Source organism: Mastomys coucha, unplaced genomic scaffold, assembly GCF_008632895.1.
Source record: "Mastomys coucha isolate ucsf_1 unplaced genomic scaffold, UCSF_Mcou_1 pScaffold21, whole genome shotgun sequence".
Lineage (NCBI taxonomy): Eukaryota > Metazoa > Chordata > Mammalia > Rodentia > Muridae > Mastomys > Mastomys coucha.
The window spans coordinates 22,751,189-22,767,214 of record NW_022196904.1 but is presented as its reverse complement, the minus strand read 5'-3'; the positions used below and the strand labels follow the sequence as shown (position 1 = coordinate 22,767,214).

At 51.0% G+C, this 16,026-nt stretch overlaps 1 protein-coding gene and 1 long non-coding RNA gene across 2 annotated transcripts; one reads left to right on the top strand and one right to left on the bottom strand.

The window, feature by feature from the left end:
- Positions 1-4,351: 4,351 nt before the first annotated feature.
- Positions 4,352-9,394, bottom strand: Ppp1r14a (protein phosphatase 1 regulatory inhibitor subunit 14A). The gene is made up of 4 exons (XM_031386002.1): positions 8,971-9,394; positions 6,567-6,647; positions 6,067-6,099; positions 4,352-4,922 (listed from the first exon to the last, which is right to left on the bottom strand). Exons 1-4 carry the CDS (start codon positions 9,169-9,171, stop codon positions 4,794-4,796), a joined length of 444 nt encoding a protein of 147 aa, XP_031241862.1. The 5' UTR covers positions 9,172-9,394; the 3' UTR covers positions 4,352-4,793.
- A 1,182-nt stretch (positions 9,395-10,576) lies between these two features.
- Positions 10,577-13,849, top strand: LOC116101948. Its single transcript, XR_004122953.1, has 3 exons — positions 10,577-10,660; positions 11,188-11,348; positions 13,659-13,849. It is a non-coding gene; the product is annotated as an uncharacterized LOC116101948 (long non-coding RNA).
- The last annotated feature ends 2,177 nt before the right edge of the window (positions 13,850-16,026 follow it).

Below are 16,026 nucleotides of genomic sequence, written 5' to 3'. Positions count from 1 at the left end.
CTCTCTCTCTCTCTCTCTCTCTCTCTCTCTCTCTCTCTCTTCAGTGCAAAGGTCAAACCCAGGGCTGGGTCATCTCTAGAATTTGTTTTTTTGTCTCTTGCTATATCTCAGGGTGGCTTTCAACTTGAGTTCTTGTCTCAGCTTCCAGAGTTCTGGGATCAGCCCACATCTACTTTGGAATATAGTTTTAAAACTTTTGCGGGGCTCAGCGGGTAAGAGCACCGATTGCTCTTCCAAAGGTTATGAGTTCAAATCCCACCAATCACATGGTGGCTCACAACCACTCATAATAAGATCTGACGCCCTCTTCTGGTGTGTCTGAAGCCAGCTACACTGTACTTGTAATAAATAAATAATAAATAAATCTTAAAAAAAAAACTTTCGCATGCAGATAGGCAAGGTGCTACATTTCAACACTCTCAGCATCTCAGGAGGTGGATGCAGGAGAATCAGGAGTTCAGGGCCATCCTCTGCTAAATAGGATTTTTTTTTTTAAAAATCCAGAAAGGTTCTTTTTTTTTTTATTTATTTATTTATGTTTTTTTTTGGGGGGGGGGCGTCGAGACAGGGTTTCTCTGTGTAGCCCTGGCTGTCCTGGAACTCACTCACTCTTTAGACCAGGCTGGCCTCGAATTCAGAAATCCGCCGGCCTCTGCCTCCCAAGTGCTGGGATTAAAGGCACGCACCACCACTGCCCGGCCTAAATAGGAATTTTTAAGTAAGCCTGGGTAACATGGAACCAAGACAAGAAAAAAACATAGCCTGATGGATGGGGAGGGACCGAGGGAGGGTAGGAAAGGCTCAAATAGCTAGGAGACCTGGGAGACCTCACATAAGCATAGGCTGCAGTTAGTAAATATCACCACTAGAGGGCACTAGTAGCAAGCAACTTCTAACGGACCGGCGCTGTTGGAGCCAGGGAGGCAACGAGCCTCAATTAAACTCACACACCTTCTTTGGAGGTACCCCAATTTCTGTGGAAGAAATGAATCAGGTTAACTTTAACAACAGGTGTTCCATGGCAGTGCCGATAGGAGGATTTGGAACTCAGAAGATGCCGCCAGTAGAGGGAAACGTGACCAGAGCAGAATGAGAGAGAGGGAAAAAATTACTTTAAAAATAATTTGTAGGCCGGGCAGTGGTGGCGCACGCCTTTAATCCCAGCACTTGGGAGGCAGAGGCAGGCAGATTTCTGAGTTCGAGGCTAGCCTGGTCTACAGAGTGAGTTTCGGACAGCCAGGGCTACACAGAGAAACCCTGTCTCGAAAAAAAAATTAAATATTTATTTGGGGGCTAGTGATAGAGATGATTCAGACATTAAGAACCCTGACTCCTCTTCCAGAAGACCCAGGTCGCATTCCCAGCACCCCTGTGGGACTCATAACCATGTCTCTAACTTCAGTTCCAGATACCTGCCACCCTCTTCTGAGCTCCTTGGTCACCAGGCACACACGTAGTGCCCACGTACATGCGGGCAAATAAATAAAATTTTTAAAAAGGCAGATCCACTTGGATAGTGTGGTACATGCCTTTATTCCATCACTCAGGAGCAGGCACATCTCTGAGTTCGAGGCCAGCCTGATCTACACAGTGAGTTCCAGGATAGCCAGGGCTGCACAGAGAAACCCTGTCTCAAAACCCAAAAGACAGATTCCCTAGACTGAGAACAAAACAAAGAAAGAATGAAAGACTGACTAATGGGGAAATTACCACAACCTGACTTTTTGGAAAAAATATTTGGGAGAGGACACATGGGAGAGGACAAGATAAGAGGACAACCTGCAGAGGTGCTTCCTCCTCCCCACCATGTGGCTCCTGAGGATGGAACCATTTGTCACACTTAATGGCAGATGTCACTGAATCAACTCAACAGCTGGGGAAATGGAGTTTTATCAAAGTGGGGGTGAGAGGATTTTAGAGGCAAGGGGAACAGGGAACAGGGTGGGCAGAGACTGGAAGAGGACGCTGAGGAATCTTGTCATTTGTCTGCTCTGTAGGAAGCAAATGGTGTGGGGTGGAGGGTCCCCAGAGGGGAGGCATGTGCCACAGTGAGAGAGGGTGGTGAGTTGGGTCACTAGTCATCGTCGGGGTCGGCACACCACCGGCATGTGATGCTGAGCTTCTCCTGGGCGAGGCGCTTGGCTCCTTCCCACCATGACAGGGTTCATCCTTGTCTCTTCCAGAAACCTCACAGCCTTCGGAAGCAGGCAGCTCTGTTCATCTACTCGGGTGTGGAAGCTCATCGAGGCTACAGGACTTCTCAAGATGTAGTGCACGAGGGTTTCGCCTGCGTGCGAGCGTGCGTGCATGCGTGCGTGTGTGCGTGACACACCGATACTCAGAAGCCAGAGAACGGTAGAGGTGTGGGCTGCCATGCGGGTGCTGGGAATTGAATTTGGGCACTCTGCCCTAAGCTTCTGAGCCATCTCTCCGAAGCCTCTCCTCCTTAGGGGGAGGGGCGACATTTTCGAGACAGGGTTTCTTTGTGTAGCTGTCCTGGAACTCACTCTGCAGACCAGGCCTCAAACTCAGAGATCTACCTGCCTCCCATATGCTGGGATTAACTGCCCAGCCTTTTTTGAGAGACTGTCTCACTACATAGCCATAGCTAGCCTCAACCTCCCTACATAGACCAGGATGGCCTTGAATTCCTGCATGAGGTGCACATGTGAAGGGGTCTGAGGACCAGCCTTTGGGAGCTGGTTTTCTTCCATCCTGTGGGTCCCAGAGACTGAATTCAAGTCCTTGGGCTTAGCAGCCAGTGCCTTCAGCAGCTGTCTCTTTGTTTTTATTTTACTTATTTGAGAAAGGACCAGGCTGTGTAACCCATCCTGGAACTCAATCTTCCTGCCTCCGCCCCAAATGCCAAGACTGCAGAACCCTCTGCTTAGGTTTTTGTACATAGCGTTTCTCTGTGTTCTGGAGCTTGCTATGTAGACCAGGCTGGCCTTGAACTCAAAGATCTGCTTGTCTCTGCCTCTCGAGTGCTAGGATCAAGGGGGTGTGCCGACACTGCCTGGCTCTCAGGCTAGGCTTTTAACCACATAGCTTCCTGGTGCTTTTGCTGTGACCTCACAGGTATATAATTGCACTTCCTTTTCACGGGATCATCTCCCAGAACTGTTAGCAGTCACCAACACCTTAGTAAGAGTTAGACAGGGGCTGGAGAAATGGCTCACAGGCTAAGAGCATGGGCTGCTCTTCCAGAGGTCCTGAGTTCAATTCCCAGCAACCACATGGTGGCTCACAACCATCTGTAATGGGATCTGATGCCCTTTTCTGGTGTGTCTGAAGACAGCTACAGTATCCTCACATACATAAACCTTCCAAAACTAAAAATGACCCAGTGATGGGGGCACCATAGTGAAGCCCCGGGGCCATGGTGTCCCAGCTTTTTAACAAATGGCACTGGTGATCTGGGCCTTTAACTCTTCATCTGTGATGTTCTTGTATTCTACAGACAACTGCAGATCTGACACAGTGAAGTCCAGGGCTTGAACTGGGGTTTGTCACCTCCACGACCATGAGGAACCAAAAACAGGTTCTGTGAAAGGGAAGTAGAGGTTCTGTGGCTCATGCAGTTTTCTGGGACAAGAGGCCAGGTAATGGGGACACCCCCCCCCCCAGTGCTATAATCCTTTGCTATGAAGGAGGTCATATGTGTGGAGACAGCTAGGCCGGCAGCAGGGCTGGACAGCCAGGATGAGCCGGATGCTAACCATCATCTTTCTTTACTGGTCTGGGGCTCAGATCCCCAGGATGGAGCCCTGGTCCAGGAGGGGCAGCTGGGTAGTGCGTGGGGCTGGGCAGTCTCACTAAGATGGGTGAGTTGTTTTCCTAGACGCCCAAACCTTGTGGGCGTCAGAGGCTCAGTCCCACGGAGACTGTTGTTAAGTAGCCACTCTCCACTTCTGAGAGGTACCGAAGGCAAGACGTCAGTAATCCTTGATGGGTCGATTTCCCTGCCTGCCTCTGGGGACACTGTCCATCCTGATCGATAGTTGGTATTATCCCCAGCAGAACCCTAACTATCAAGCTCTCTGCTTCCAAGTTCACGCTGCAGAACGGTTGAAGCAACCTGTGTGAGTTCTGGCCTTGACCCTGCTTCTTCCTGGAAGCCCTCTCAGGTATTTTTGCCCTGCTGAGGAGTTACCAGTGTCTTGATTATGCTAAGTAGGTGCTCTAGCTGAGCCACACCCCTAGCCTCTCATTGGTGGTTTCTAGCAAGCGATCTATCGCCCTATTGTTCTGCTTCCCCACCCCCCGGCAAAGGGGCAATGGCTCCTCCCCTCCCTGGTACCCAAGCCCATGGTGCGCTTCTGGACTCATTGTCCCCAACAGAACTGGGCTCTTCTCTCCCACTTTAATGCCATATACTGCTATTCTGTGGCCTCGGCTCCTACAGAGAGTGGACCAATGGCCTCGTCGCTCTGTGATGCCCTATGGAAAGATGACACGGGGTCACAGTGGGCCGCACACATACCCCGTGAACCGGGGATCTGGCCCTGGCCTTCCCCAGGAGCTGGGACTGGGTCCATATGAGGGAGGTGGGGACAGGATGCAAGTCTCCAAGACGCCTCAGGGTCAGTAGGGTATGTTCTCAGGCTCTGTGGCCAGGAAGAATGTTTCTCAGTCTGTCAGGACCAGCTGTGGCTTGAGGGACCAAGGACAGGGGCTGCAGAAGGTCAGGGCAATGAGAAGAGGAAAATCCAGACACCAGAGGCATTTACGGAACCATTAAATACAACTTAGAAACAATCTGGGCTTTGGGGGTGGAGCGCAGAGGCGGGCAGTCAGGGCGGGGCAGTGTGGGCCCGGTCTTGGCGGGGGCTCAGGCTGGGGTCGTCTGAGGGGCTGGGCTGCGGGAAGCCCGGCTGTTTGTGCAGGCCCCGAAGCTTGGCCAGCAGCTCCTGGACGAAGTCCTACGGACAGAGTGGGATTCTGAGAACAGAGCAGGAGAGAGGCCTCCTACCCCAGGCCTGTGTCTCTTTGGGCAACAGATTATTCAAAGTGGGATCTGGGGCCAAACAGGGAGGGGGTGGAGCCTAAGATTGGCAAGAGGAAAGGAGGAGGGGCAGGTAGAAAGATCGAAGGAAGCTGAAATTACTCCCTGGGTCAGTAGTACTACTGAGGCAGGAGGATTGCTATGAATTTACACACTGAGAACCTATCTCAAGAAAAAGGGGGGAGTGGTGTGAAAAAGTGGCTCCGTGGTTAATAGTAGTGGCTGCTCTTTCAGAGGATCCGAGTTCAGTTCCCAGCACCCACATGGCAGCTCACAACTGTCTGTAACTCCAGCTCCAGTAGATCTGGGCCCTCTTCTGACCTTCATGGGCACCAGGCATGTGTGTGGTGCACAGGCATGCATGCAGACAAAACACACATCCACTTAAAATGAAGTAGAATAAGAAATGGAGATGAAGAGAGACAAAGAGCCTGATCTGAGAAGAGACATGGGCTCAGAGGGAAGAGGGAGATGTTTCTCAGGCTGAGAAGCAGTCCCCAGAGACCAGGTCTGAGCCAGCTCCAGGCCGACTGACAGGCGGTGACGTTTGTCCCTCAGGCATCTAGGAGCTAAGGGGAGAACCATGAATATTTTCCCTTTTAAAGCTGGGAAGGAAGTAGGAGTGGCTGCATTGCCCAGCTCCAGAACCTGTAGGATGGGGGGTCTTCAAGAGGTGTACAGGGAACCCCAGGATGGTATAGACAGTCATAGGGCAGAGGTGGAGAGAGAGGGTGAGCCCCCCAGACAACCAGCAAGGGACAGGCACCATATGGGCAGAAACAGGAGCCCCATGGGGGATGGGCTCTGAGGCAGCAGCCTGTGGATCCTGGTGACAGATGGGAAGGAGGGAGGGAGGGGAGGAAGAGGAGGAGGAGGGGGAGGAGGAGGAGGAGGAGGAAGAAGAGGAGAAGGAGGAGGAGGAAGAGGAAGAGGAGGGGGGGAGGAGGAGACAAGGATGACAAAGAGCAGGGCTGTCCCCATCCATCCTGGCTATGGCCAGCCTCCCCTCCCCCTCCCACATAAGGGTGAGGGGGTCCATTCCTGGAAAGACAGAAACTCACCTCTGTGGGATTTGCACAAGCTTCCAAGAGTCCCTAGTGGGCGGGAGAAGAGCAAAACAAGCAAACAAACAAAACCAAGACAAACAAACAAACAAAAACAGTAAATAAATGATACCTATTCCCTCAGAGCCCCCCCCTTTCCCAAGGGAACAAAAGACCGTCAGTCCCAGGGTGAACTGCCCAAGGGGCTTCAAGCTGGAGCACAGAGTACCCAGCTCCAGAAGGCTAGAAAGCCAGACCTCTGCAGTCAGGTCAGCATGGAAGGATGGGGCAGCTGGGCTCCTGGCTTTGGACACGCTGTGTGACCCTGAGCAAATACTTCGGCCTCTCTAAGTCTTATTTTCCTTTCGGTGGTAAATGTGCCTACTTCATAGCATTTTATGGAGGATTTAGTGTCTGGCTTAGGAAGTGTTTAATAAACATGTCAACGTGGGTCGTCCTGTTTAGGGCCCTGTGAGTTGTTGGGCTGGGGGAGGGGCGGCTCTCTCCTTTCCACCTACCCGGATTTTCCGGCATCTTTCCTCTTCACTGTCCAGTTCCAACAGCTCATCGATGTTGACCTCATCCGGCATGTCTGACTCCTACGGCCAGGGAGAGAGGGCTGCTCAGAGTCCATGTCTCCCCTGTGCCCACTCCACAGCCTTTTGTCCAGGGCTCTGGAGGCACTTCACCAACCCCAGGCCCAGCTGGCTGGGCCTGCAGCAGTAATGTGGCAGGCAGGGACAGCACCACTGAGTCAGACATCTGGGACTGGGTTGGGGGAGTGGGGGTGAGGGGAGGGACAGATGGGTGGAAGGAGGCCCAGGCCCTGGTACCAGCCCAATGCCTGCACCCTTGGCTCAGCCCCCAGGGACCTTGGGGGCTGGCACGGGGCTCTTTCCTTGGCTGCAGTCCCTACTCAGCAAAGCAGGCCCAGTCGAGTCTCGGAATGTCAGATTCTGGGATTCGGGGAGGGATTGGCTTCTGCCCTTTCAAGGGAAAGTCTTAGCAGTGGCGTGGGGGAGGGAAGCCAGCTGGGGCGGGCCCCTTCCCCTGGGGACAAGAAGGGCTTCTGGGCTTAGGGCCAGCCAGGCCTCCCTGGGCCACATCGCAGGCTGCTGGGTCAGAGAACTGACCACCTAGGCCCACCATGGCTGGCTAACAGGAATCGCCCCTAAGGGGAGGCTAAGGCATCATGGTGGTGGTACAAAAGATACCTGGTCATGTTGTGGACAAGATCCAGCCATCCTGGGCCAGAGGCTCCTGGGCCTAAGCTGCCACTTTCCCAGTCCGGCTGCCCAACTGGGGAGTGAGGGTACTGTCCTGGGTGGGAGATGGGACCTCTGGCATCTAAGTGCTGGGCTTGAGACGGAGGAGCCTACACGTGCCCTGGGTGAGTGTAGCCAGTGTGGTTGCCTCTCTAGTGTGGCTATCTCATGTCAGACATGGCAAGCTGTAGGGACTATCTTTACTTATCTTTTTCTTTTCTTTTTTTCTTTTTTTTAAACAGGGTTTTTCTAGCCAGGCACTGGTGACGCACACCTTTAATCCCAGAGCTTGGGAGGCAGAGGCAGATGGATTTCTGAGTTCCAGGCCAGCCTGGTCTACCGAGTGAGTTCCAAGACATCCCAAGTTACACAGAGAAACCCTGTCTCGAAACAAACAAACAAACAAACAAACAAACAAACAAAGATATCCCTGGAACTCACTCTGTAGACCTGGCTGGCTTCAAACTCACAGAAATCTGTCTGCCTGTGCCTCTCCAGTGCTGAGTCTAAAAGGTATGAGATGCAACACCATGCCAGGTTTGTTTTGAATTTTTCAGACAGGGTTTCCTTATCCAAGGTCATCCTTGAACCCCTAATCCTCCAGCCTTCACCTCCCAAGTGCTGAGATCACAAGCATTAGCGGCCATGCTTAGCTTGGTTTCTTTTTTTGTTTTGTTTTTTGTTTTTTCAAGACAGGGTTTCTCTGTGTAGCCCTGGCTGTCCTGGAACTCACTCTGTAGACCAGGCTGGCCTTGAACTCAGAAACCTGCCTGCCTCTGCCTCCCAAGCGCTGGAATTAAGGGTGTGCACCACCACTGCCCGGCCCTAGCTTGGTTTCTAACACTCTGTATTCCTGGGACACTTTTACCAGTTCCATATGTAATTACCACAGACGTGTGTGTGTGTGTGTGTGTGTGTGTGTGTGTGTGTGTGTGTGCAGAGCTGTGACATCTGCCCTTCGGTTTGTAGGCAGCCATACTTTTTTTTCTTTTTTGGCAGCAGATAATGGCCTATGTAACTTGAGTCACTCTGTGTCCCCAGATAGCTGTTGGAGCTTGGAGCACCCCAGCTGGAACTGATGTGTATCTCTGCGCAGCTGTATCTCTTCACTTGGCGCCGGGTGTGTGTGTGTGTGTGTGTGTGTGTTGTACGTGCATGTTAGTGTGCCCATCGTGTCCCTTAAGTTAATCCACTTGTGTTCCTGTGAGTTTGTGTGTGGCTCACTTTCGTGCTGTGTCTATGAGTGGCTGTGACTTCCGTCATCTATGTATACTGTTGCTTCCTCTGCTGAGAGTCTCTGCTGTCCTATCTCCTTTGTCACCCATGTCTATGTTTGGCTTAAGGACATCCCCTGTCCCTATCCGTTCTCTCAATATGTTGGCTCTGCCTCCTGCCCCCCACCTTCTTTCTCTCCCCCAGACCTTCCCAGTTGTCTGGGTTGATCGAACGAACACATGTCTGGGGATCCTGGGTGCATGTCTGAGTGTCCATAAGCTGGATGCCTTTGAGCACAGAGATGAGAGCCTCGGGCCATGAATCCTCCTAGCAAAGGTCGCAGTCCTTGCACCACCGAGCATGTACTAGGGTCACCGAGGTCGCAGGGTTGCAGGCTCTCAGGCTATCTCCATCCCTCAGCCCTGGCCCCTCTGAGTCTCACCCTGCCGCGGTACAGCTCCTCCAAGCGTCCGTCGATCCACTTCTCCACGTCCAGCCGCCGCTGCAGCTCCCGCCGGTCGTACTTGACCGTGACTCGCGCATGCCGCTTCTGCAGCCCGCTGGGGCTGCCCCCCGGGCCGCGGGCCCGCGACGGGGACTGCAGCTTGCTCAGCACGCGCTTGCCCAGCCGCTGCGCTGCCATCGCGCCGTCGTCCGCTGTCCCCACTTAGCGCCCAGCCTCGCGCTCGGGGCTCTTACTGGCCGGGGCGGGGCCATAGGGGGCGGGGACTCGTGCTCTGGGACCCGCCCCTCCACGGTCGCCGAGCCTCAGTTTCCCTTCCTGCAGAGGCGAGCAGGCTAATGTGCAGCTTTCCAGCCCCGGGTCCAGCGGGGTTGCACATGGAGTGGGGGCGGGGCGCTCATCTCACAGAGCTCCCGGGCAGGCATCTCCGGGCGCGGCCCCGGGACAAGCTCTAGGGTCCGCCCTGTGCGCCCTCTGGCCGCAGCGAAGGGAATTGCAAGGGCGTCCGGCTTAGCTGTATGGGAGGGGGTCCCCCTGAAGTTTCTCTTTTTAAGAGGGGCCTATTACAGTGGGGGCCCACACCTTTACTCCCAGCACTTGGGAGGCAGAGGCCGGCGGATTTCTGAGTTCGAGGCCAGCCTGGACTACAGAGTGAGTTCCTGGTCAGCCAGGGCTACACAGAGAAACCCTGCCTCGAAAACAAAACAAAACAAAAAAACAAAACAAAAAGGGCGGTGGTGGCGCATGCCTTTGATCCCAGCTCTTGGGAGGCAGAGGCAGGCAGATTTCTGAGTTAGAGGCCAGCCTGGTTTACAGAGTGAGTTCCAGGACAGCCAGGGCTACACAGAGAACCCCTGTCTCGAAAAAAACAAAAAAGCAAAACAAACAACAGCAAAAAACAAAACAAAAAACAAACCAACATAAAACAAGGGGGTGGGTGCTACTAGCCATGTCTGGCCTTGAACTCCTAAACCTCCTGCCCCTACCTCCTAAGTGATGCAATTCTAGACCTGAGCCACCACATTCAACTTTTTCTTTCTCACCCCGGCCCTCAGAAGGTGATCAGAAATGGACCCCAGGAATGCTAAGCAAGTCATCGATTCGTTTACCTGACTCATTCACACACTTATCCATCTATCTATCCATTTATTCACTTGTTTCTGTTGTGATCATAAAAAAAGATAAAGCTGTATAAGAATATGTTCTGGCGAGGTGTGGGGGAAGGGGATGTCGCCGCGGGCCTATGCCAAGGCATTCCTTCCCCCTGAGAGACCAGCCACGCGATGATGCAGCATGGAATAGAGTTTATTCAGGGTATGGGGAGGGGAGTTAAGAGGGCACTAGAGGCAGAGAAAGGCAGAGAGAAGGAGAGAGTAGAGAAGCAGAGGCCTGCCATGGCCACATGGAGAGGTGGGGGAAGGCGATGGGGAGAGAGCGGAAACAAGGGGGCAAGAGAGGCAAGGGAGTAAGAGGGTAAGAGAGCAAGAGAGAGAGAAGGGGCCAAGCAGCCCCTTTCATAGTGAGCCAGGCCTACCTGGCTGTTGCCAGGTAACTGTGGGGGTGGAGTCCAGACAGAATGCCAACAGTGCCAGTACACAGTGTTTACTGTTGTCAACAGCATGTAACTAAGGCGCTTAGGAGGTGGAGGCAGAAGATTCAGGAATTCAAGGTGAGGGTGGGCTACAGAGTGAGTTACAGAGTTCAGGACAAGCTGAGCTGCAGACCCTGCCCAGGTAGATAGATAGATAGATAGATAGATAGATAGATAGATAGATGGATGGATGGATGGATGGATGGATGGATGGATAGACAGACAGACAGACAGAAAGATAGATAGCCAGTCAGCCTGGGTGAGTGAGACGGCTCCCTTGGTAAGGAGGCTTGGTGCTAAGCCTAAGGACCTAGCACAATGAATCTCAGCTACTGAGGAAGGGTGGTAAAGACAGTACAAGAGACGATGAGGTAGAAGGATAGGTGAAAATTCAAGGTAAATTTGGGCTACATGCTGAGAATGACCTAAAAAATGGGAGGCAGGGGTATCTGGAGAGATAGTTTAGCCGTTAAGAGCATTGGCTGCGCTTGTAGAGGACCTAGATTCAGTTCCCAGCACACACACACACACACACACACACACACACACACACACACACATACACATACATGATGGCTCACAACCACCTGTAATTTCTGTTCCAGGGAATCTGATGCCCTCTTTTGGCCTCCAAGGGCTCCTGAAAAACACACCCAGCACTCAGACATGCAGGAGCATGTGCTATATATGTCAGGCACTGTACTAGAAACAAATGGCACACAGCACGGAACAAAGTCTCCCCAGGGCTAACGCTGTGGCAGTGGCAGTAAGTATAGTGTCTCCAGTTTATTACATGACAAGGAGAAGTGGGTGGTAATGTTACCAAGGGTGTCAAGGGAAGTTCCTGGCTTTGCAAGTCATCTTACTCAGGCCAGAAGCAGCAAGTACCATATTTCCTTTATTGTTGAGGGTCTGGGTGAGCTCAAGCCTCCCTGGTGGAGAGCAGGCAGTCTGTCTGTCCCTGAGCTCAGCTCCACACAACAGCACTTTATCAAGGTGTGTGTGTGTGTGTGTGTGTGTGTGTGTGTATATATACATATATATATGTGTATATATATATATATATATATATATATATATATATATATGCATACGATTTACTCATTTGCTTTTTTGTCTGCTTCTCAACCGGCACAGGCACAAGGGGGACACACAGCTGGTGCAGTGAGTACAGTGCCTGGCCTGGTGGCATGAGGGCCTGAGTTAGGATCCCTAACCCATGTGTTAGCCCGGCACAGGCAGGAGAGATGGTTCAGAGGTTAAGAACACTGGCTGCTCTTGCGGAGAACCCAGGTTCTGCTTCCAGAGCCCACACAGTGGCTCACAACCACCTGTAATGCCCGTTCCAAGGGATCTAATGTCCTCTTCTGACATACAAGGGCACTAGGCACCCACATGTTATGCATATATATAGTCAGGCAAATACCTATATACATAAAAAAAGAGCTGGATATGGAGGTACCTGCCTGTAGTAATAATTCTAGAGAATTAACGACAAGGAGACCCCTGGGGTTCTCCAGCCAACTGGTCTAGCAGAATCAGCAAACTGTAGGTTCAGTGAGAGACCCTGTCTCAAAATGTAAGGTGCAAGTGGATTGAAGAAAACAGTAGATATTGATTTCTGGCCTCTACCTACAAGCACATGTCTGGGCACACAAATACATAAACACAAGAAGCCATTGTTGGCTTCATAGAAAGATCCTATCTGAACCTACCTCCTCTCTAAAAAGTCATTCTTAGGACACATTGCACAATTCCAAACAAATCAGTGTTAAAGGATCCTTCCATCCAAGGAGATAATATGCTTTATTCAGCTCCACCTCAGAGTCACATCTCCACCCTCTCCCTGACTCCTCCTGCTATGTATCATTATTATTATTATTATTATCATTATTATTATTATTATTATTATTATTATTATTATTATTATCTTAAGACAGGGTGTGGAAATGTTATCGAGCCCGACACTGGCCATATAGACCAGTGTGGTTCCGGGCAGGAGACACAGGAAACTGCCAACCTAGATCTAGGTTCACTGAGAGATCCAATCTAGGAAGAATAAGGTGGAAAGTGATAAAGCAGGGCTCTCAGAGATCTTCTGGAACTAAAAGTGTGTGCCAGTATGCCTGACAAAATTAAAGTTAAAAAAAATATATATATCTAAGAGAGTGCTTACCTAGCACGCTACACAGCCCTGGGAGGCCTGGGTTCAGCCCTAGCACACACAGCCCTCGTTATTCACATTATGTCTCCACAAACCGGAGTTTTTCCAAAGATGACAGCTAACCTTTCCAAATAGGCCAGTTTTCATTGAGATGATGATGATGAGCTGGTCTTTAAACAAAAGTAACCAGAATAGACAGCTGTTAGGCGAGTTCTCTATCATTCTAACACAGTTTGCTTCATTTCGGTGAGTGTAAACGTGCGGTTTACACTCCCAAGACCAGAGCTCTGCATCAGGTGGCTCTCCATCTTACTTATCTATTTATTTACATTTGTGAGTACACTGTCACTCTCTTCAGACACTCCAGAAGAGGGCATCAGATCCCACTACAGATGGTTGTGAGCCACCATGTGGTTGCTGGGATTTGAACTCTGAATCTCTGGAAGAGCAGTCAGTGCTCATAACCACTGAGCCATCTCCCCAGTCTCTCCATTTTATTTTTGACACAGGGTTGGCCACTGAACCTGGAGACTGTCATTTGGCCAGGCTTACTTGCCAGCAAACCCTAGGCATCCTCAGCCTCTGCTTCCCCAGCACTGGGATTACAGTCAATCTGCTATGCTGCCCAATGCTTTCATAGGTGCTGGGGATCGAACTCATGTCCCTGAGCTGGAACAACAAGCACTTTACCAACTGAGCCAGCTGTCCAACTGCCAGGGTCTTACTCTGTAGCCAGGGCTGACCTGGCACTTTGCTATGTAAAACAGTTGGTCTCAAACTCACAGAGATCTCCCTGCATCTGTGTCCTACATGCTGGGGTTAGAAGAGGACACTACATGCTCAGTCTTGTCTCTTTTTGAGACCTCATTATGTAGCCCAGACTGATCTGACACTCATCATGATCTTTCTCAGCCTTCTTGGAAGGGATTAGAGGCCTGTGTCACTGAGCCACCTGAGGAGTATTTCCAAAGCAAGTGTCATGGCAAGCATCAAACGTCTATTGGCTGTCACTTCATGGTGATCTCTAATAGAGCCCGGATCTGTTCATGCTTGTACCTTCTCAACATCTCTAGCAGGACCTGACTCAAAATGTGTGCTGAGTGAGTACATGCTTCAGTGGGTGAATGAATAAACTGTGCTTTCTCCCCAATCAGGATCTCCAGCCACTTGGGGTTGTTTACATGCACCGAGTAAGAGCTGGAGGGAAGCTGGAAGGGTGGGGATCAGAGTTCTGGGCAAGATAAAAGAAAATAGCAGGCATAAAACTATCTTAGTCATCTGGGAAGTGGTGTTGCACGCCTTTAATCCCAGCACTTGGGAGGCAGAGGCAGGCAGATTTCTGAGTTCAAGGCCAGCACTGTCTTAGTTGCTTAAGGCAAACACTGTATTGATAACTCATGTTTTTTTCTGCAACACACTGGTGACAGTGTCCCCGGCTTCCACAATACCCAGGTATCTAATCATAAGATTATCTATAGGCTGGCTGTAGTGGCACATGCCTTTAAGCCCTACTGGCGGCAGAAGCAGGTGGAACATAGAGAGTTCTAGGACAGCCGGGGTTACACTGAGAGACCCATCACAAAACAAGGTGCACCTCTTGCAAAGGACTGGGGTTTGGTTCCTAGCATGGACAAGATGGCTCACAACTGGAGTTACGACTCTAGTTACAGGGAATTGAATGCCTCTTCTGGTCTCTGTGGGCACCAGGCACACACATATGAGGTAGTCATAGGCACATTTAAGCAAAACACTCACACACAGAAAATAATCTTAAAAAAGAGAGAGATCTCTGTGCTGCTCCTGACGCAGTCTTTCTTCCCCAACTCTTAGCCTTCAGTTATTGAGGCTTGCTTCTCATAGCCCTTTCTCCACAGCCAGTTCCAAGGCTTTTGACTTATTCCATTCCAGCCCCAAATCCACCCCCCAGTGTTTAGGTTTGGTGTTTTTGTTTGTTTGTTTTGTGTTTTTTTTTTCATTTCTTTTCTCTGTTGTTTATCAGGGTCTCATGAGCCACAGGCTGGTCTGAGTTTGCTATGCTATGAATCTGAACTCTTGCTTCCGGTCCTCTGGCTTGCAGCTAGCTCCCAAGTGCTGGGATTTCAGGCACGCGCCCAGACGGCACAAGAGTGCAGGTTTTGTGATGCCAAGGCTGTTTTGTGTGAAGGTGAGAATCAAGCTCAGGGCTTCCTGTATGCTAGGTGAGTGAGCACTCTAGCAAGTGAGCTGCGCCCCACACCCCATGTGTTTTGTTTTTGAGGGTAAGGGTTGGTGCTTGTTGGGGTTGGTTGTGAACTATCCCAGTTCTTTTTCCACATCCAGAGTGCTGGGAATAAAGGCTTGTGCAGCCAGGCCTACTTTGTTTACAGTAACAAGAATGCTTTTTTGTTTGTTTGTTTGTTTGTTTGTTTTTGGTTTTTCAAGACAGGATTTCTTTGTGTAGCCCTGGCTGTCCTGGAACTCACTCTGTAGACCAGGCTGGCCTCGAACTCAGAAATCTGCCTGCCTCTGCCTCCCAAGTGCTGGGATTAAAGGTGTGTGCCACCACTGCCCGCTATTTTTTTTTCTTAAACGCATTTGTGTGTGTGTGTGTGTGTGTGTGTGTGTGTGTGTGTGTCTGTGTGTCTGTGAACGTGGTCTGCCAGGTGTCATGGCTAGAGTGTGGAGGTCAGAGAAGTCCAGGAAGCTGGTTCTCTTCTTCTACCATGTTCGAACAGGGAATTGAACTCTGGACATCAGGTTTGTTGGCAGGTGTATTTACTAAGCCACTTTGCCGGCCCAAGAGCAGTATGTTCAATGATAATGTGATCATCTTCATTCTCCATTCATCCAGTTTAAATGGAGCCTCTTCCCAGAGGCCCACCCTGGTCCTTTGGGTGTTGTACCTAGTCCAGCCCCGGTGTCCCTCCCTCTCTCAGGTCTGTTCATACTATGTAAGCTTCTGATCTTCACCCCAACACCTCTTTATAGCTGTATTGTCTTCTGTACAGGGTCCAGAGAAACCTGCCGTTTTAGGGACTTGTCATCTCTTCCCAGACAGTGCCCTGCCTAGCTGGCAGTCGCACTGAATAGGAAACCTGTGTGGGCTCTTATCATGCCCTGCTTTTCACTGTCCCAACCCCTGCTCACTCAAGTCTAGGATTTCCCCATCGCATTCCTGATCACTCTTCCCTCTGCTTCCGCATCACTACTACGGGCTGATCCTGTTTGACCACACACAGGCCAAGCTGGCCAGGCCACTGCTGAATCTGGGACATTTGGTTATGGCTTAGAGAATGAGGAA

Bases quoted from the DNA above. Each gene is read 5' to 3' on its own strand.
- Ppp1r14a (XM_031386002.1), bottom strand. From the start codon at position 9,171: ATGGCAGCGCAGCGGCTGGGCAAGCGCGTGCTGAGCAAGCTGCAGTCC. The intron at 6,648-8,970 runs GTGAGACTCAGA...CCCTGGCCGTAG, and splicing joins AGGAGCTGTACCGCGGCAGG to GAGTCAGACATGCCGGATGA. The intron at 6,100-6,566 runs GTAGGTGGAAAG...CCCGCCCACTAG, and splicing joins AAAGATGCCGGAAAATCCGG to GGACTCTTGGAAGCTTGTGC.